General features: G+C 44.0%; 1 protein-coding gene across 2 annotated transcripts in view; it reads right to left on the reverse strand.

Annotated features, from left to right (window-relative positions):
* Positions 1-21321, reverse strand: part of LOC141096860 (cadherin-2A) — a 369191-nt gene that overhangs the window by 50910 nt on the left and 296960 nt on the right. For both annotated transcript variants that reach the window (XM_073583706.1, XM_073583707.1), the window contains 2 exons: positions 16194-16366; positions 12988-13125 (listed from right to left, as the gene is read on the reverse strand). In XM_073583706.1, coding sequence (XP_073439807.1) covers positions 12988-13125; positions 16194-16366 — 311 coding nt within the window. The remainder of the gene's footprint in view (positions 1-12987; positions 13126-16193; positions 16367-21321) is intronic.

Raw genomic sequence — 21321 nt, forward strand, 5'->3', positions numbered from 1 at the left:
GATCCATAACTCTCTGCATAAAAACCCCCCAAAAAACTTAATGGTCAGTTATAATGTCAGGGTCCTGACAGCGCCGGCGCACAGCCTCCGCTAAGCAGGGACTCACCCGCACCGTAGGGACCCCTGGGGACAAGAACAGCAGGAAAATAAAGATGTACGGGACCTGAATGTAGAATATTAGAAAGCCGGCACAGGACCTACGGTCATGTGAACGGTCATGTGACTGCCAGGGGGCGGGGCTTAGCGCCCTGCTTTCAAAGGAGGAAGAAAACTCAGTCGGGCAAAGCAGAGATCAGGCACAATACAGGCAAACGAGGTACGGGAGGGATAAACAGACGGGAGGTCAGACAAAGCCAAAGGTCATACACAAGATATCAATACAGTACCAGGGATGCGACAGAATGGATAGTCAGGGCCAAGCAGAGATCGAAAACCAAACGGACATAGAAGGTACCAAGCAGAATCCAAAGCGATATCCAGAGAACAGACCGAGTCATACACAGAGAATCAAGCAACCAGAACACAGCACTAACACACTCAGGGGTCACCACACAATGCCAAGGGCAAGAGTATAACTGACAGGGATGGGAGCTTCCTGAGGCTATAAGAAGCCTCCCCAGAACCAATGAGAGGCCACCCTAATAGGTCCCAGGTGTACAGGTGAGAGTCTGCACTGCAATCAGAAAATTAACCCCAGAAGTGCCGGTCACCCAGCACTGGTATCATGACACTGCACCTGGTATTGCATAATAGTTTGCTGCTTTGAATGAAAGTCTGTTCTAATATATTTGATATAGCCTGATAGAAATAAAGACAAAGACATGTCCCTCTTTCCTGTATCTGCTGATAAGACGGAATATACTTGACAACAGGCAGAAGCAAGTGACAGAAGAAAGACACCGACTGGCCTGCACTTTGATTTTTCAAGAGTGAGATAATATAATTTCCAAAAAAAGTGATTTTAAAGGTAAAATGTTCTTTAAAAAAATGTTTTAATTCTTCAACTTTTATTAACATCGTTAGGAATGTAGGCCCGTGAAGAATTTTTGTAGATTTAGAACCAAATCTTGAAGTTTGTTTTCTATAGAAATTCTGTCTATATTCAAAGCCTTTAAATGACGGAGCTGGAAGATTTTAGCCAAAAATAAAATACCCGTATGAGTCGCCTGTAAGACATTTAATACATTTCATTCCAACATGCTATAAAATGAATGACAAAATAATAAACACACTTTAGGACCATATAATAAAGAAATATTGGCCTCTCTCAGAGGATTGATGCCCTATCTATGGAAATTATTTAAAGCACCAGTAAAGCATCTCAGGGTCATTTTCTGTAGAAAGATCTGAGCTGAGCTTATTAGCCCTTGTATTTCTGTAATTTCTATGCAATTCCATGGTATAAAACCTACACTTTCTTCTCGGGTGCAGCGCCAACGTGGCAGAGGTCAGACAGATGTATGTGACATTAGAGAAAGTCTTATAGATCACTCATACTTCACAATGACTGCACCAAAGATTGAATAAAGCCCTATGGGGCCGTCTTTTAGGAAGGGCTATTACTGTCACTGTTGCCAAGAAGCACAGCATGCTGCAACTTCCTAATGGCTGCTGATCATGGGAAAAAGTAAAGGAGGCAGAGTCTGCATTGAAGCTCGTGACACCTACGGGCCACAAAATTTCAGAAACAATCCCTTAAAGATCTTTCTTGCCAAAGTTTCCCTTTAGAAGTGATCTTCAGGGACAGAGCCGCTTTGCTTTCTATACTGCTGGACGGAAAACTTTTAAACAAGCAAAAGTTCACATTTTCTGCCATGAAGGTTACGGTGATCATATCCGCGCTTCACTGTTCTTTCACCTGGAAAAGGTTTTCTGCTTTCCTTAAGAAATCATTGGCCCTATACAAATAAAAAAAACCTGTATATATTCAATAAAGTGTAAATCATGCTTTTAAAAAAAGGGAATTTATAGGAGTGAGCACAGTACATAAATAACCCGACACCCTTGCATTCAGGTTTGAGCTTTTTTAAACCCATAGCATCTTCCCATAAATCTTCTGAACATGAGATCCCATGGCTATAACTAAAATCCAAATATTAAAGTGAATGAGAGCTGAGCTGCAGTACCAAGAACTGCCACTAAATGGAGTACGGAGCTCTCCACATCCAGTAGCTGTGGGACCTACTTTCAGCTGATCGGCGCAGATGCTAGATATCGGACCTCTGCTGTTCTAATATGGATGACCTATCCTGCAGAAGAGGTTATTAATATTGTACTCCTGGGCAGCCCCTTTCTTTTCTATGGTGGCTAAGTAAATCACATAACCATATATAAGTAATAGGTCCCCTTTAACCTTTTGTCCTCAGGCTGTAGATGATACATAGTAAGTATATGCTGGAATAATCAGATTGTCCTCAGTAGGTGTTTGCGTTATTTCTATGTGTAACGACCATTCACGTAGTAAAGGAAGAGAAAAAACGATTATGTCGGTTTCAATACAAGCAGCATCCATCCAGACAGTGGACTGTGAGACAGAGTATTCCCAATGAAGTCTTATGGCACTCTACATGCAACAACCTCCCAAATCTGCTGTTATCACCTGGGGGGGGGGGGAATTAAAAAAGGGAATATATATATATATATATATATATATATATATATCTATCTGTAATATAATGCTAGGAGTTTCACTCTGTCTGAAGCCTTTATAGACTGCGTAAGCGCGACGCGCCTGCGCAGTCTGGACCCCACAGAGTAACGCATCTGGGAATGAGGAGTGTGGCCCAGGAGATCGCGTTATGTGTAAGCACTGAACGCATACAGCGATCTCTGGCACAACAACTTACCGATCCCATATTGCCGCGGGGTCTCGCCGTGATGTCAGGAGAGGGCGGGTTGCGGCGCTGGAATCGGCGCCTGCGCAGTGCATGCTTTCCGCCGCCATTTTGTTGAAGACACACTGCAGTGTGTCTTCAACAAAATGGTGGCGGAAAGCTCGGACTATGCAGGCGCCGATTCCAGCGCCACAACCCGCCCTCTGCTGACATCACGGCATTTCCGCCCACCAAAAAAATGATTCCGACGCGACAGTGTCCCCGTGTCCCTATTCCCCCTTTGCTCACATCACTGATTTATTTAAATATGTAACTGACGCCCACAATTCGCCCACATTTTAAAGGATGGGAGCAGCACATTACAGAATAGGGGCACAGGATGGGAGCAGCACATGACAGAATGGGGGCGCAGGATGGGAGCAGCACGACAGAATGGGAGCGCAGGATGGGAGCAGCACATGACAGGATAGGGGCGCAGGATGGGAGCAGCACATGACAGAATGAGGGTGCAGGATGGGAGCAGCACATGACAGAATGGGGGTGCAGGATGGGAGCAGCACATGACAGAATGGGGACGCAGGATGAGAGCACCACATGACAGGATGGGGATGCAGGATGGGAGCAGCACATTACAGAATGGGGGTGCAGGATGGGAGCAGCACATTACAGAATGGGGGCGCAGGATGGGAGCAGCACATTACAGAATGGGGGCGCAGGATGGGAGCAGCACATTACAGAATGGGGGCGCTGGATGGGAGCAGCACATAACAGGATGACAAGATGGAGGTGGACAAAACAGAATGAGGTCACAGGATGGGTGCACCACATGACAGGAAGGGGCCGCAGGATGGGGGCGCTAGATGGGAGCAGCACATGACAAGATTAGGGCACAGGATGGAAGCAGCACATACCAGGATGGAGACCATATACCAACATAAATTCTCGCCACCCGGGCGTAGAACGGGTTCAATAGCATATATATATATAATGTGTGAAATGCTCATTTCCTAACTTACCAAAGTACTGGGTTTTTACCAAAACCAACTGTGTTATAATTCCCCCATGCAGCTGCTCATTTTGGGGCGGTGTAGGGGAGGGGGTTATTGCAATCACAGCTCACTACACTGTGCGTACGGCTGCAATCACGGCCTGGAACACTGATTGACAGACAGCTCCATGCACACACACTGTAGAGCCGGCTGTCAATCAGTGTGCACTGCCCCAGTTACTAGAAGTGAGCGGCTGCAGGAAGAATCAATCAGGTTTGGGGACCACAGAACTATCTGATGTGTTTATGTGTTACTGTTGGGCAGCACGGTGGCTCAGTGGATAGCACTGCAGCGCTGGAGTCCTGGGTTCAAATCCCACCAAAGACAACATCTCCAAGGAGTTTGTATGCTCTCCATGTGTTTGTGTGGGTTTCCACTGGGTACTCTGGTTTCCTCCCACGTTCCAAAGGCATACTGATAGGGAATTTAGAGTGTGAGCCCCATTGGGGACAGCGATGATAATATGTGTAAAGTGCTGTGGAATATGTTAGCGCTATATAAAAATTATTTTGTTATTGCTGTGGTTATGTCTCTGATATTTCTGATATCTTTTTTTTTAATCAGATAGTTTTTATTAAAAGTTTTGGAAATGACAGGCATGTACAACTTACAACATGTTATCAAACACTCCCTTCCCCCATAACACCCCCCTCCCCTTGTCCGATGGCATGGACTGGTACATAGCGAATAAACCCAATTGTATCACACAGCCAAATCACTTGAGAAAAGGCAAGAAACAACCGACAGGAGACCACCTCCAAAGCCCACCCACTAATCCAGAAGATTCGAGGCTGCCAGGCTGGGAATCTTCAACCATCCCTCCCATATTTTCCCAAAAATATGCGGCACACCTCTCCTAAGATACACAGACTTTTCCCTATATAATATTTGGTTCAACCTATTAATATATTCTTTTCTTGAGGGGATTTTGTCAGAAATCCAGTGATAAGCTATCAGCTTTCGGGCCACAAATAGCATTCTGGCCACAGCAATTTTAAGATATTGATCCCCTCCCACCTCATCAACATAACCCAGAACACAAATCATGGGGTCCCTGGGAATATCCTGTCCCGTGACCAAGTGTATAAGGCCAAGGACCACGATCCAAAATATCTGCAGGCAAGAACATGTCCACATCATGTGTAAAATGTCCGCATTATCTGTTGTGCACTTGGGGCACATTGAATCCGACCGCAACCCTCTATTAAACAACCATTCGGGAGACCTGTATGTCCTATAGAGGACATATAGCTGAGACAGGCGGCCAGGCTCACTAAGAGACAATCTGGGAATCATCTGTAGAATCGAGTCCCACTGCTCCACTGATATCGTACCCAGCTGTTGTTCCCACTTTATCAGTGCGCCAATAGGATGCCTTGACAGGACCTGTCCAAGTAAGCCACCATACACCATTGAAATCAGTCCTCTGGTGGACCCTTGCATACCGAGACTATGAATAAGGACGTCATGGTGTATGGTTAGGTCAACTTTTTTGCTCTGCACCATATACGCGTGACGCAGCTGCAAATATTGATAAAACATAGAGCGTTGGAGGGGAAATTCCCGTCCCAGTTGCTCGAAAGTTTTAAAAACCCCTCCCTCCACCAGCTGCGACACCCACCATATGCCAATCCGCCTCCAGTGAGCAAAGCCTCTGAGCGTTTTCATACATGGCAAATGCTGATTGTCCCATATGGGGGAGTACTTTGTAAGACCGCGTATTCCTCTCAGCTGCCTCAGCTTATCCCATACTCTCACCATTAGAAGCACCGTAGGAAACCTGGATGCAAGAGATCGAAATCTACCCGACTCCAGACTCGACACCAGTGATCCCCGTCCCACTAAAAATTGAAGGATCTTCTGACCTCCCACCAAATCCGCCAACTCGCCCTCCATCCCTCCTGCTACATGCTGGCACTGGGAAGACAAAAAATAAAGCCATGGGTTGGGCAACGCAAGTCCCCCCTCATCCTTAGGTTTTTGCAAGTGTTCAAGTTTAATTCTCGCGCCTTGTTTCAGCCAAACGAGCTCTCTAAAAATCATATTAATTTTATGAAACCTGTTCTGAGGAAGCCAGACAGGGGAATTATGAAGGACATATAAGAGTTGCGGCATAACTACCATCTTCAACAGATTCACTCTTCCCACTACAGAGAGGTGTAACTTTGCCCAGGCCTTAACCTTCTGTTTGATCCTGTCCAACAACGGGACAAGATTTAGACTCTCATAATCTGTCAGCTTATTGGATATTTTTATGCCCAAATATTGAAGGGACGTTGCAACCGGCACACCTACCACATCGCAGGAGCTTGAGTCCAGTGGGAGGAGCGCAGACTTCTCCCAGTTAATAACCAGACCCGAGACCTCCCCAAACGCCCCAAGAAGTGTCATCGTGTTTTGTAATGATCTGTCCGCGTCCGCTAAAAATAATAACAGGTCGTCCGCATATAATGCTACCTCCTCCTCATGCTCCCCATACCGGAATCCCTCTATGCCAGCATCCGATCTTATCCTCGAGGCCAACGGCTCCACCGCGAGAGCAAACAGCAGCGGGGATAAAGGGCATCCCTGCCTTGTTCCTCTATGAAGTGAAAAAGGGTCAGACAACTGACCATTAGCCCTCAGCCGAGCACTCGGCTCCGAGTACAAGAGCTTGATCCAGCCAATAAAGCCCGGGCCAAAGCCCATACAGTGAAGCGTCGCCCATAAATAGTCCCACTCCACACTATCAAATGCCTTAGCGGCGTCTAGGGACAGAACCACCCTCTTCCCGGCATTATCAGGCCTCACCTGCATATTCAGATATAATCTCCTAATATTCATAGCCGTCGATTTGTTGGGCATAAACCCCGTCTGGTCAGGGTGTATTAACACAGCTACTACCTTTGAGAGTCGAATGGCCAGGACCTTCGCTAAAAGTTTAATGTCTAGAGTCAACAGGGAGATGGGCCTATACGACGCAGGCAGAGTTGGGTCTTTATCCTTTTTCAACAGCACGGCAATGACAGCTTCTCGCATAGACGGTGGGAGAACACCCCGTTCCAGACTATCATTAAACACTGTCAATAGAGCAGGGAGCAATACCGTTCTATACCGCTTGTATACCTCAGCTGGCAACCCATCTACCCCAGGAGCCTTACCATTGGACATGGTTCCCAGAGCCTCCTCCAACTCGTCCAGACCTAGAGGTCTATCTAGAGAGCGTCTGTCCTCAGGAGTCAACCTTGGGAGATTGGCAGCCTCCAAAAAGGAAACAACATCCTCTGTCGGGGCCCTAGCATGTGAGGAATACAAGTCAGCACAAAATATCTCTAGAATTTTTAAAATCCCCGGTGCGTCAGTGAGCAGTCGCCCATTCACATCTTGAAGACCCGCTATAACCGCCGACCCTCTCTGTGCCGATGTCACGACAGAAAGCAAATGCCCCACACTTTCCGCACTCTCAAAATACTGAGTAGATTGAAACAGCCGTTTTTGCGCCGCCGCCTCTAATGTCTGTTTGGTCACCTTTGACTGCGCCTCCCCCAATCGCTTCCGAGTGGCAGGTGTGCTCTGCGTTGCAAGGGCCCTTTCCGCATCCTCCAGTTCCCTAAATGTAAGTTGTGATTTTGCCCTGGAGGCTGTCTTTATTTTAGAAATCTCTCGTATGAACATTCCCCTTAAGTATGCCTTTAAGGCCTCCCAGACGATCCCAACAGAAGCCGAGCCTCTATTAAGATTAAGATATTCCTGCAACTCAGGGATAAAGCCACCATTCTTATCGATTAGCTGCAGCCAAAACGGGTTAAGACGCCAGAGAGGTCTATCATTCCTCCCGTTCCCACCCCCCCTAAGCATGACTGAAACAGGCGAGTGATCAGATACCGTTCGCGCCAAATATTTAACCTCTAAAGTTTTACCCAGCATAAGATCATCACCCAGGGCCAGATCAATGCGAGACAGGGAAGAGTGAGTAGAGGAGAAGCACGAGAATTGACGGACGCCAGGGTTACGGCATCTCCACAAGTCGGTCAAAGCTATCTCCCGTACGAGAACCCCAAATGGCGTAAGATTACCTCCCAGCCTCAGAGGTTCATGGCTACCCCTGTCCCAGTGTGAATCCAGAATATTATTAAAATCTCCCACCACCAAATGCGGAACCCCCGGAAAATCTCTCAGAATGGCCAGAACTTTATAGATAACTCTACTGCTATAAGGCGGAGGTACATATATAGACGTCAAAACCAGTGGGATGGAAAAGATTGTACAAGATAAAAGGACGAATTGCCCCTCTGTGTCCACCACCACTCGGTGGCACTTAAATTGAGTCCTGGAGTGAATCAATATACTAACCCCCCTAGAGTATTGGGAATGAGTAGAGTGAAAGCCCGCCTGTACCCATCTCTTATCCAGGATTCCCAGCGTCTCCTGTGTGAGATGCGTCTCCTGCAAACAAACAACCGCCGGCTTCTGGTTCGCTATGAAGGAGAATATGGCCTGTCGTTTTACTGGCGACTTCAACCCCCTGATATTCCAACTAAGTATCTTAAGATCAGCCATTATCGTACCATAGCATATTGCCTACCATCTCCCCCCCGGCCGTACCATAGCCAATATTGAAATGTACAAGCATGCCAAAGGACATTTTGAACCCAATCCCTCCCCCCTCCCCCCAAAAAACACCCTCCAACAATTCCTTGGGCTGAACCAAGGGTGCAACAAGTAAGGGTACTGTCGAACCCTTCCACCCCATTCAGCAGGCGCTTCAATTCCTGTTCACTACCCGCATTTGACAGGATACAACCCCACAGCTCTTTGCATTGTCCCTTATCCATATTCAGATTAAGGCCCCACAAGGACCACAAATTCTTAAAAAAAGAACAGCATATAACAGAATAATAAAAGAATAGATAGAAATATAACTTCTTAGGCAGTCCATTGCATCAGGACCGCAGACTCCAACCGCATGACTCCATAACAGCTAAGCAAGTCGAGAAACCATCAGCCACATTCCTGCTCCTCCCTCTCCTTCCTCAATTGTCGCTCGTTAAGGTCCAACCAGTCCACGGCTTCCCTGGGGTCCAGAAAAAAGTGGCTTTTATTCCAGGCCTCAACACGCAATTTAGCCGGGAAAAACATGGAGTACTTGACGCCGCAGGCTCTCAGACGCTTCTTGATGTCTATGAACTTCGCTCTCATCTTCTGAACTTCCGGCGAAAAGTCCGGGTAAATGGAGACTCTGGATCCCTCCATTGTAAGGTCAGGGTGTTCTCTCGAGTATCTAAGGATAGCGTCTCTGTCCCTGTAATGAAGGATTTTAGCCAGCACAGGTCTTGGTGGATGACCAGGGAGGGGGGGCCGAGTCGGGACTCTGTGTGCTCTTTCCACTGCATACAGGTGTGTTAGATTGTCCTCACCTACTGTTTCTTTAAGCCATGTTTCAATGAAGGCAGTAGGATTCTTTCCCTCACAACGCTCTGGCATGCCCACAATACGAACATTATTCCGTCTGGATCTATTTTCAAGGTCATCAGTTTTAGCCCAGACAGCTGCCATATCCTTCTTGAGCTCTGTACAATGCTGTCCTGAGTCAGAGGCAGAATTCTCCACAGCACCCATACGCTTTTCCAGCTGGCTTGTTCTGTCTCTAACACTGTGCAGGTCATGTCGCACAGTCTGCATGGACTCCTGCAGAAAGCCCAGTTGCGTCAGGACATGTGAGATCGCAGTCCCACAGTGCACCACTGCCAGCATTACATCTTTGTTGGTGGGCTCGTCTGGAACTTGTAATTGCAAGGCTGTGAGGTGTTGTTTATTTCTTTCCACCAGATCACTCCAACTAGGCTCAGCTCCCTTCCCCCCCTGCTCTCTGGCATGGGCAGCCTCCTCCTCCTCCCCCATTCCCGGGCTCATGTCCTCTGCCACAGTCTCCTGGTCCAAATCAGAGTCCTGGAGAGACTCCTGTTCTGCCTCAGCCGTGCGGGCAAAGCGCTGCAGCCTGGCCGCCACTGCCCTGTTCCTAGCCGCGCTGTCTTCTGCGGCCTCCTCCAAAGCGCGCGCTGAGGCGGCGGCGCCATCTTGGCTCCCCGCTCCAGCCTCTCCTGCCACCCTTCTCTGACCTCTTTTCCCCATATCCTGGGGTGAAGCGGCAATCTCCGGTGCCCCGCGGTGTCCACCGACTCCGGTGCAGCCTCCAGGGGTTATACTAGCCGTGCTGTGGGGACGAAACGGCTGAATAAAGCAGGAATATGCGGGAGCTCAGCGGGCACACGTCCTCCTCACATGCCGCTCAGGCCACGCCCCCCCCCGATATTTCTGATATCTTAAAGTCAGATTTTTGTCTCCACAGGAATTTAGGGGAAAACAGTTTCACAGCTTTTCATTCCATTATAATTAACAAATTCCAGTAGATCTGTGAATTTTCACTTATTACTGATGACAACTTCAGAGACTGAAATGAAAAATTCAGAATTCCTAATTCTTAGTGTGATAATAACCGCAAGGAGTAGATGAGGGTCAATTAGTTTGCTGCAATGTAAATGAAGGTGTCACTGTCTAGGAAAAGGGGGCAAATTACAAGCAATAGAAGAAGGTGCAATCTTCTCATCTCTGGATCTGCATGACCGTATAATGACCAGCATCAGGTGCATGGACGATGTCACTGGCACCTTGTGCTCCTCACCCTACTTATCCTCTCATCCAGCACTACACCCAGGCACTCTCACTGCATATCTCAGTCTCCGTAATGCTCCAAACACATCTCTCAATGCAGTCAGCTATTTAGGACAATGATTTAATTCTCGAGTGTTCGTCGAATTAGCAGTGTAGTCTAGCATGTCTACAGTAAGGAAGCACAGATGTGCGGTTACGGGTAAGGTCACACTTACTGTATACTAAATATCACAGCCAAAAAAATATGTAATAGAACCTGATAAAGTGTGAAAAACCGTTATCGCATGAATCCCCCTCTTCATGCCCATATCCTTATGATTGCATTAAAGGAAATCTGCACCATCAGGAGGATTTCCTTCTCGAGGATTTAGTCTAGTGTTTCTGTGCAATTATAAATGCAAAAGCAATGCCAAGACTGTTGATAAGAAAAAATCCTAGGTATTTCTAAATAGGTGCGAAAGGCACGTCTGCTAAGTTACCATATATTTCTTTCGGAAATAATAACTGGAATCAAAAAGGGACCAGACATTCAAAGAACAAGGCTAAGTGAGCCACGTGATAATATTTAAACCATTTTGGATTGCTACAGACCTAATAAACAAAGTATTTCAGCTTTTACAAGAAAGGTTGAAGGAGTCTTAAGTGATTGAGTCCGTTTACACAAACTGACCGGCGCACAATACAACCGCCGATTGGTAAACCTTTATTAATCGGCAGTCGTCTGAATGCCTGTTTACATAGGCAGACCAAAGCAAATGATGAGCAGTGAGGGATCTGTAATAGATGGCTGAGTGAGCATAGGCTTCCAATGTTCTCAGCAGTGAAGTCCTGTTTACACAGGACTATGCACAACTGAGAACAGTCATTTTTTGCGTTGCGCAAAAGAAAATGTCATCCAAAGAATGAGAATTTTGATTATTGGGTGATTGGCAGCCTATTTATCCTGCAAGATAATTGTGGAGCGAGCATTTTTAAGAAAGTTCAATCACAATTATTTTTCAATGTAAAAGCAGGTTAAGGTGAACCTGTCAGCAGTTTTGGCCGATATAAGATATGGCCACTGCCTTTCAGGGCTTATCTACAGCATTCTATATTCCGGTGCAGTCCGATGGGTGTCGCAGGTCCGGGTCCGGCACCTCCCTGCTTCTTGCAATGCCGCCTTCCTGTTGCTTCATCGCTCCCGGCATCGCGCTCCTGCGCAGGCGTATTTCTCTGCCCTGTTGAGGGCAGAGCAAATTCATGCAGGGCGCAGGTGTCTCTCTGACCTTTCCCAGCACCTGCGCACTGCAGTACTTTACTCTGACCTCAACAGAGCAGAGAAGTACACCTGCGCATGAGCGTGATGCCGGGGAGCAATGAGGCAACAGGAGGGCGGCATCGCAAGAAGGGAGGTGCCGGACCCGGACCTGTGACACCCATTGGACCGGACAGCACCCCCAGGGGAGTATAATAAAACTTATTTTTCTTATCTTGCAGGTCGGATAGGGGGCTTATCTACAGCATTATAGAATGCTGTGGATAAGCCCTGAAAGGCAGTGTCCGTATCTTATATTGGCCAAAACTGCTGACAAGTTTCCTTGAAGTTTCCATCCTAGTTGTATTAATGGTCTGCAGCCATACAAATAATGATAAGCATGTGGACAATCTAGGTTTACCTATTGCCATAGAGCTAAATTTATCAGCCACTGATGCCAACCATAAAAAAATTGATTTCCTTATAGGGAATCTATCAACAGGTTTTCGTTATGTGATCTGAGAGCAGCATGAAGAGACCCTGATTACAGTGACGTGTCACTTAGTGGGCTGTGTTTTGCTCTTTTTATACAACCAATGTTTTATCAACAAGAGATTATAAGTACAGGACAACTAGCCTCGCGCCTAGTAGTCCCACCACGCCCTCAGCACTGATTAGCAGCTTTCACTTACTATACAATGTACATAAAGAGCTTCTAGTCAGTGGTGTGGGACGGTTATACTTTACTGGGTGTTGAGCTGTGTAAGTGATACATCACTAGAATCAAGGTCTTTGTCCCTACAACATTCTACTGTCAGATTACATTGAAAAAAACTGCTGACTATGCTTTCCAATATAGTTGAAAGAAATACACCAGCCCAAGTTAATACCCAAAGCGCTGGATTTCCTGTCCGAACAAGCCCACATGAGTGCCCACATGCAATGTGAACATAGCCAGTTTTCTGACCCTTTAAACAAGATATGTATCAGCAGTGTAATAAGATTCACATTCTAATTCAAAACAATGTATATATATATATATATATATATATATATGTAATAATGAACAAATATTATATCTTTATATATACATGATATTTGACTTTCCCTTACACAAAGTAATACAGAACAAAGCAAAGTTTGCATATACTTTCCAGGCAGATAACTTTTGTCTTGGCCTCACATCAGTATTTCTCAGGTACTGCTAATCTATACTTACAGTCATTGACGTGAACTCCGGAGGGTTGTCATTGACATCTGTCACAGAAATGACAGCCGTTGCCGTGTTTGAGAGACCAAATGTTGGATTTCCTTCCATGTCTGTGGCTTGAATTATTAACGTATATCGTTGCACTTTCTACAAGACATAAAGTAGCATGGGTAATTGTGTCAAGATCCTGTTGGCGCTTTAAAGAACAGTGCAATCCTGCTTAAACTGTGTATCATTGCCATGCTGAGATATGACGTTTAATGCCAGGAGTACCAGCTGCCTTAACACGTTTAACCACTGCGCCATGATGATACCTGCTAGGCTTTCGGCTTTTATGGAGAACGTCTACAACGCGGCTATAACCTTGTGAAAATATTTGCTGGAATAAATTCTGTTGAAACAATTTGGCTTTCAACAACACAGAAAGCGGTAATGACGCTTTTGAAGTAAGGACCTCTGAGCCCCGAAGCCTTGTTATTTTTCTATTCAATTACACAATTATTACTGTTGATATCACCTTTACGTCACTTGTGTTATTGTGCTCAAAAGAGATGTGCTATGCGTTCTTACTAAAGGAAAAAAGCTTAGATAAAGAACACGGGGCAAAAAAACAGAACATAAAAGTCAATTTCCTAACATCCTGATGAATGACTATACAACATAAACATACTCTGTGCGAGACAGCACTTTCTCCCAATAATTCAAACATATGAACTTGAAATGCAGAGAGACGTAAATAAAGCCTAATTACTTTACTTTCCAATATATCTCAATTATTTTTCGCTCTTTAATATCTCAGATTATTGCCAGTGAATGGAAACACTAAATTGCTCTTTACTTCTGAATCCCTGTTTCCCCCCCAGTAAAAAAATAACACTTATACTCACCTCCGGTGCGGGTGGTGTCAGCACTGGCTCTCCCGGGGCTCGCGTAATATTATCATGTTGCGCGATCCCTGTGAGCAATCAACGCTGGTTTCACTCTCCTCTCCTATGGACGAAGTTGACATCCAGAAGACGTGAGAGAGCAGCGGCTCTCACTTTCTTCAGATATCTTGATTTGTTAAAGAAGGCGTGAGTGAAACCAGGGATCCCACGATATAACAATGTAACACAAGCCCCAGGAGAGCCAGTGCCAACACCGTTGGCGTGTAGAGGTGTTATTTTACTGGCGGGAAACACAGTAGTGGACATCCCCTAAAGGACATCCCCTAAATGCAAACGTGCTTGCCTTAGTCTTTCTCTCACAGATGGTTAATGGAGTATCATCTAGGTGGCACAATCATCTTGGAGTCCAGAAATTCATACTTCTGATGTGTTTAGCTCACAATGGACTACACACATAATTAAGATTTTCAGTCTGTCAATGTAAATTAAAATTTACATTGACAGACTGAAAATCTTAATTATGAGTGTACTCCATTGTGAGCTAAACACATCAGAAGTATGAATCTCCAGACTCCAAGATGATTGTGCCTCCTAGAGGACACCCCATCATCTGTGAGAGCAGGACTAAGGTAAGAATGTCTGCATTCAGTGACAAAAGGAAGACATTTTGAAAATGGCTGAGAATTTAAACAAATAGGCTATTACAAAGTGCAAAATCTTTTCATGTCGTAATGATCACACTTTATTCACTTTATTCGTACATTACTGACAATCATTTCATACATCATTATGAGATACATATGTGACCCATATGGGTGAGAAAGGATCCTGTTTTGTAATTCCTTTAAAGGGAAATTAAAATTTTTGAAAAAAAGATGAGCAAAAAGATTCACGGTGCCGAGTTCTGACCTCTTGTCCAGTCCTTTTTGCAGCCGGACCTCACTTCTACTCCTTGCATCCTTGGCTTTGCATCTCCTCGAAGCATTTGTTGCATCCTAGACCCCAACTCACTAGACCCCATGTAACATTGTGACGTGGCCCTGGCTTAGAAGAGACACAGACATCCAGGAGAAGCCAAGCCAACCCCGGACCAGAGGTCGGAACCGGCTACTGCAAGTCTTTTTGCTAATTTCTATTAGAAATATGTCACATTTTTCTTATAGTAATTATAAAACATGAACCTTTCTAAACGAGTCACTATGACATGGATATCAAAATCTGTTGCCGCAGATATTTTCTTGAACCATGTGAAGGCGGTATGTAGAATCTGGAACAAATCAACTTGGTCTTACACAGAGTTTGGCATGAGACTCAGTGAGATTAATGTAGTAAATGTTATGAAGAAATGTACAACCCCACGTTTTAAAAACAGGGGGAAGGGGTCATTAACCGATAACTTCTGTACAGACTTGCATTTTGGCAGCTATTTAGTATGTAAATGAATGTGAAAGAGATTATAACTACCATATATACATATATATATATATTTCTATAATAGCAAAAATGTATACAAATATGACCCGCGCTCAATAACACCACAAAGTACTGAGACAGTGGCTATGCTAGCCTGAAAGCAGGATAGTGGAAACTCCCTAGGGGTATATGCTGACAACCAAAAAGCAGTGGTAGACAAGGCAATATAATAAGTGCTAAAAGACCTTGCTGAGTAGCATAAGATGCAAACAAACTGTGAAAGTCACTCAAACAATGTTTGAGACACTGAAACTTAGTATAGGGAGTCAAACTGTGAAGTTATAGAGTGTGAGTTCCCCCATAGACAGCAACATTTTCCATAGACATAAGCCACATAGATAATGGCATAGACAAGCGGATTAGGCGCAACACTAACTGAAGTGTAGGGTATGCGGGAGATGCCCGCAGTGGCTGTAGAAAGATGATGTGTGCAGTTGCTGGGTCCCATTCTGAGGTGGCGATGCCGTGAGGTAGCTGGCCATGGAGTTCAGCTTTCCCTGCTGGAGAATTGCGTGCGAGGCAGGAGAGGGGCGTGAGGGAGCTAAGAGAGCTGGGTAGAGCCAGGGGAAGCTCCAGCCGGCAGCTTCCCTGGATACCCGCTAGGATACAATGGCCGACAGGTACCTGAGCGTGTGACGTCACAGCTAGTACGGGGCAGCTTGAGGACCAAGAGAAGACCAACGTGTTTTGAAGGCAGGACAGGAAACTGTGCAGTGACAGGGAGGGGAAGGCTGTGGCGCTGATATCATCTATCCTATGTACTATGGTTTACACATGTTGAGACTTCTTTTCTCCACTTCCAGAATCATGACCATCATATTTAGAAGACATATAATATACAAACATATTTTTTACCTCCCGATCAAGTCCTGCTGCCAAAGTGATAATATCTCCGGTCTCGTTGTTGATTGTAAACATGTTGGAAGAAGGGGTATCAGGAGTCTGGGACAGGATCTTATATCTTAACATGCCATTGGGTTGTTTGGCATCATCTCCATCAATAGCAGTAAGAGTCATAACATAGGATCCTAAAAATAATTGAAAACAAAAAGCAATTAATGTAATCACATTCATTAAAAGAGTTGTCCTAGATATTTTTTTATTTGTCCCTAACAATTCTCACAGTAATGTGGGCTGACTTGTAATATACTTATATTAAAACTATTGGTCCTTTTTAACCTTATGTATGCAAATCATGTATAGCCCACAGCATCTTCAGCCCTAACTGTACAGCCCAGGAAACGCAATGTCGCTGCTGAAATCAGTATATGGACAGTGCTGAAGTTCTAGGATCTCGCATGCACGATCCATGAATCTTTTCGTATTCTCTCGGTGGTGAAGAAGTAGTTTGATGGTGCATGTACATACCCTGCTGTTTTTCTGAATAATTCTGCCTATCAGGGATATCAGGAGTCCCATGTACAGTAAGGGAGGAAGCGAGCATCACTCTACCCGCTCATTCATGTATGTGAGAAGAATGATGCGCTGTAAAATGGGGCTGAGAGTAGCAATGCACAGCAGAATGTGGCTTAAAAGAATGATGTGTTGCAGAATGGGGCAGAGATAAGCTATGTATTGCAGAATGGAGATATATAGAGTGCCTGAGGGGAGCGATGTACTGCAGGATGGGTCTGAGAGGGGTGATGTATTGCAGGAGAGCACTGTACATACAAGGGCTGAGAGGAGCAATGTCCTGCAGGATGATACCGTAAATAGAGGGGAGTTGGAAGGAGGAATGCACTGCAGATTAATAATCTATATAGAGTAGTTGAGAGAAACGATGTACTGCAGCTTAGTACTGTATATAGAGGTGCTGAGAAGAGCGATAAAGTGCAAAATGGTACTTTACATAGAGGGGTTGAGACAAGCGATGTATAGTGGCATGTAAAAGTTTGGGAACCCCTAGTTAAAATTTCTGTTAGTGTGAAGATGAAATGATCTCTAAAAGGCCTAAAGTTAAAGATGACACATTTCCTTTGTGTTTTAGGCCAAAAAAATAAAACATTTTCATCTTTTACATTTTAAAAATTACAAAAAGGAAAATTGGTCTTTCAATTCTTATTTGAGGGACTGTCACCCATTCTTCCTTGGAAAATCCTTTCAGTTCTGTGAGATTCCTGGGTCATCTTGCAGCACTGTTATTTTGAGGTCTGTTTAGCTCAGAGGACTGTGAGGGCCATTGTAAAACCTTCAGATTGCGCCTTGTGAGGTAGTCTATTGTGGAGTTTGACGTGTTTAGGAACATTATCCATTTGTAGGGGCCATCCTGTTTTCAACTTCAGCTTTTTTAATGATGGTGTTATGTTTGCATTAGGAATTTGTTGAAATTTCATTGAACCCATTATTCCCTCTACCCATGAAATTTTCCTTCTGCCACTAGCTTCAACACAATCCCAAAGCATGATTGATCCATCCCCAGGCTTAATGGTTGGTGAAATTGTTCTTTTCTTGAAATTCTGTGTCTTTTTTTTCCTCAATGCATACCTTTGATCATTGTGGCCAAAGAGTTCTTTTTTAACCTCATCAGTCCACAGGACTTGTTTTCAAAATGCATCAGGCTTGTTTAGATGTTCTTTTGCATACTTTTAACGCTGAATTTTATGGTGAGGATGCAGGAGAGTTTTTCTTCCATGAAGGCCATATTTATGCAGGTGTACCTGAACAGTAGAACAATTAACCACAACTCCAGAGTCTGCTAAATCTTTTTAAAGGTCTTTTGCAGTCAAGCGGAGGTTCTGATTTACTTCTCTAGCAGTCCTATGGGCAGCTCTCACTGAAATTTTACTTTGTCTTCCAGACTTTATCTAGACCTCCATTGTTCTTGTTAACTGCGAATTCTTAGTTACATTTCTAACTGAGGAAAGGTCAACTTGAAAACATTTTGCTATCTTCTTATAGACTTCTCCTGCTTTTAATTTTCAAAGTGCTAGGCAGCTGCTTAGAAGAACCCATGGCTGCTGTTTTTTGGCACAAGGTTAAGAGGAGGCTTGGTTTTTATAAAGCTGTGAAAATTGCATCACCTGGCCTTTCCTAACGATGATAGCATTCAAGCCATGATCCTAATAGGCTAATTTAGGTCTGAAACCTTGGTCAAAGTTATCTGAGAACACAAATCTCCGAGTGTGGATCACTGGACCATTTTCCTCTTTGTTATTTTCAAAATGTAAATGATGGAAATACACAGTGCTGTGCAAATTAATTGGGACAAAGCATTTTTTTAAGTAAAATCGTAAGTTGGATACCAGTCAGTGATTCAAACCAGTTTTAACTGCTTTGAACAGTCACGCACACCTGTTCAAAGCAGTTAAAACTGGTTTGAATCACTGACTGGTAACCAACTTACGATTTTACTTAAAAAAATGCTTTGTCCCAATTAGTTTGCACAGCACTGTATATGCTATTTTTTTTTGTCTAAAATAAAAAGGAAATGTGTCATCTTTAACTTTAGCCCTTTTAGAGATCATTTCATGTTCAACTAGCTTTACTGTTCACAATAACGGTAATTTTGACCATGGGTGCACAAACTTTTACATGCCATTGTAATGCAGGATGGGTCTGAAAGGAATGATGTAATGCAGGACGGGTCTGACTTCTAAAGGTGGATAGAAAGGGCAAGCATCTGGAAACTGAGCATGGGAGGCAATTGCTGTATTAGAATCACAATCTCAGACAGCAGCAGACAGTTGCAAATCCTCTCAGCCAGTGTGCAGAGGTAAGGAGGAGCCACTGCTGCATGGGCTGTGATAAGGGGAACACAGAGGAGGAGTTACAGGGGCAAAAGAACTCAGAGAAGGAAAAGAATGATGGGAAGTGAACTTTGTGAAAATAAAAGAAAACCCATTAACAGGATGTAAACTAACAAATGTGAGAGCTGTGTATGCCTGCATAAAATTATTTTCTGGCCATTCTGATTATTTCTGAACTACTTTTAATATTTCATGGATTTAGATATTTTAGAATTGGTTCTTGGAAAACCCCCTTTAAAAAAATCACAATAGATTATACGTTTTTAAGCTGTCTTCTAGAAAAGTAACAGTAAATCATTTACCGTAATTGTTTCTTCATTTAATTTGTGGAAGCATGGGTGACTACTAATATGTCAGTACAGCACTAGAAAATCCACTTTTTTTTTACCTGCACCCATCTCCAGAAATGAGTTCTCCTCACCCCCCGTCCTGCCTGGTACAGCAGCAGCCATATATGCAAAGTTCAGAAAATAGTTGGATACAATTGTTGGTGCCCCTCGTTTAATGACAGAAAAACCCACAATGGTGATAGAAATAACTTGAATCTGACAAATGTAATAATAAATCAAAAATCGATGAAAATTAACAAATAAGTCAGACATTGCTTTTCAACCATGCTTCCACAGAATTTTTAAAAAATTAAAATTCATGAAATAGGCCTGGACAGAAATGATGGTACCCTGAAAATAATGTGACAAAAGGGACATGTTAAATCAAGGTGCGTCCACTAATTAGCATCACAGGTGTCTACAATCTTGGAATCAGTGAGTCGGCCTGTATAGAGGGCTACAGATACTCACTGTGCTGTTTGGTGACATGATGACATGGACCAGAGGAAGCGAAGGAAAGAGTTGTCTCAGGAGATTAGAAAGAAAATTAAAGACAAAGGTAAAAGTTATAAGACCATCTCCAAGCAGCTTGATGTTCCTGTGACTACAGTTGCACATATTATTCAGAAATTTAAGCTCCATGGGACTGTAGCCAACCTCCCTGGACATGGCCGCAGGAGGAAAATTGCTGACAAATAAAAGAGATGGATAATACAAATGGTAACAAAAGAGCCCAGAAAAACTTCTAAACAGATTAAAGGTAAACATCAAGCTCAAGGAACATCAGTGTCAGATTGCACCATCCGCTGTTGTATAAGCCAAAGTGGACTTCATGGCAAATGACCAAGGAGGACACCATTGTAGAAAAAAAAAAAATCATAAAAAAGTCAGACTGGAATTTGCCAAACTACAGGTTGACACGCCACAAAGCTTCTGGGAGAATGTCCTATGGACAGATGAGACAAAAATAGAACTTTTTGGCAAGGCATATCAGCTCTATGCTCACAGACGGAAAAATGAAGCATTTCAAGAAAAGAACACTGTCCCTACTGTGAAACATGGAGGAGGCTTTTGTTATGTTCTGGGGCTGCTTGGCTGCGTCTGGCACAGGGTGTCTAGAATCTGTGCAGGGTACAATGAAATCTCAAGACTATCAAGGGATTCTAGAGAGAAATGTGCTGCCCAGTGTCAGAAAGCTTGATCTCAGTCGCAGGTCATGGCTCTTGCAACAGGATAATGACCCAAACACACAGCTAAAAACACCCAAGAAAGGCTAAGAGGAAAACATTGAACTATTCTCAAGAGGCCTTTTATGAGCCCTGACCTAAATCCAATTGAGCATCTTTGAAAAAAGCTGCAACATGCCATCTGGAAAAGGCAACCTTCAAACACGAGACAACTGGAGAAGTTTGCTCTTGAGGAGTGGGCCAAAATACCTGTCGAGAAGCTCAGAATTCTCATTGACAGGAACCGTTACAGGAATCATTTGATTGCAGTGATTGCCTCAAAAGGTTGTGCAACAAAATATTAAGTTAAGGGAACTATCATTTCTGTCCAGGCCTATTTCATGAGTGTTTTATTTTTTTTTTTTAATTCTGTGGAAGCACGGTTGAAAAGCAATGTCTGACTTTCATTTGCTCATTCTCATCGATTTTTGATTTATTATTACTTTTGTCAGATTCAAGTTATTTCTGTGACCATTGTGGGTTTTTCTGTCATTAAACAAGGGGTACCAACAATTTTGACCACGTGTGTACTTATCTATGGCACCAGAAACAACGGGGGGACAGAAGCCCCTATTCTGGAGAAATACGGTATGCTGAACCTGCATCGGCAGACAATTATGACACATCTAACCTGATGATAACACAAATGGTGATTTTTTTCATACTAACATACGTTTGCCCA

The sequence above is a fragment of the Dendrobates tinctorius genome, unplaced genomic scaffold (genome assembly GCF_039654945.1).
Source record: "Dendrobates tinctorius isolate UK_male_01 unplaced genomic scaffold, ASM3965494v1 ptg000081l, whole genome shotgun sequence".
Lineage (NCBI taxonomy): Eukaryota > Metazoa > Chordata > Amphibia > Anura > Dendrobatidae > Dendrobates > Dendrobates tinctorius.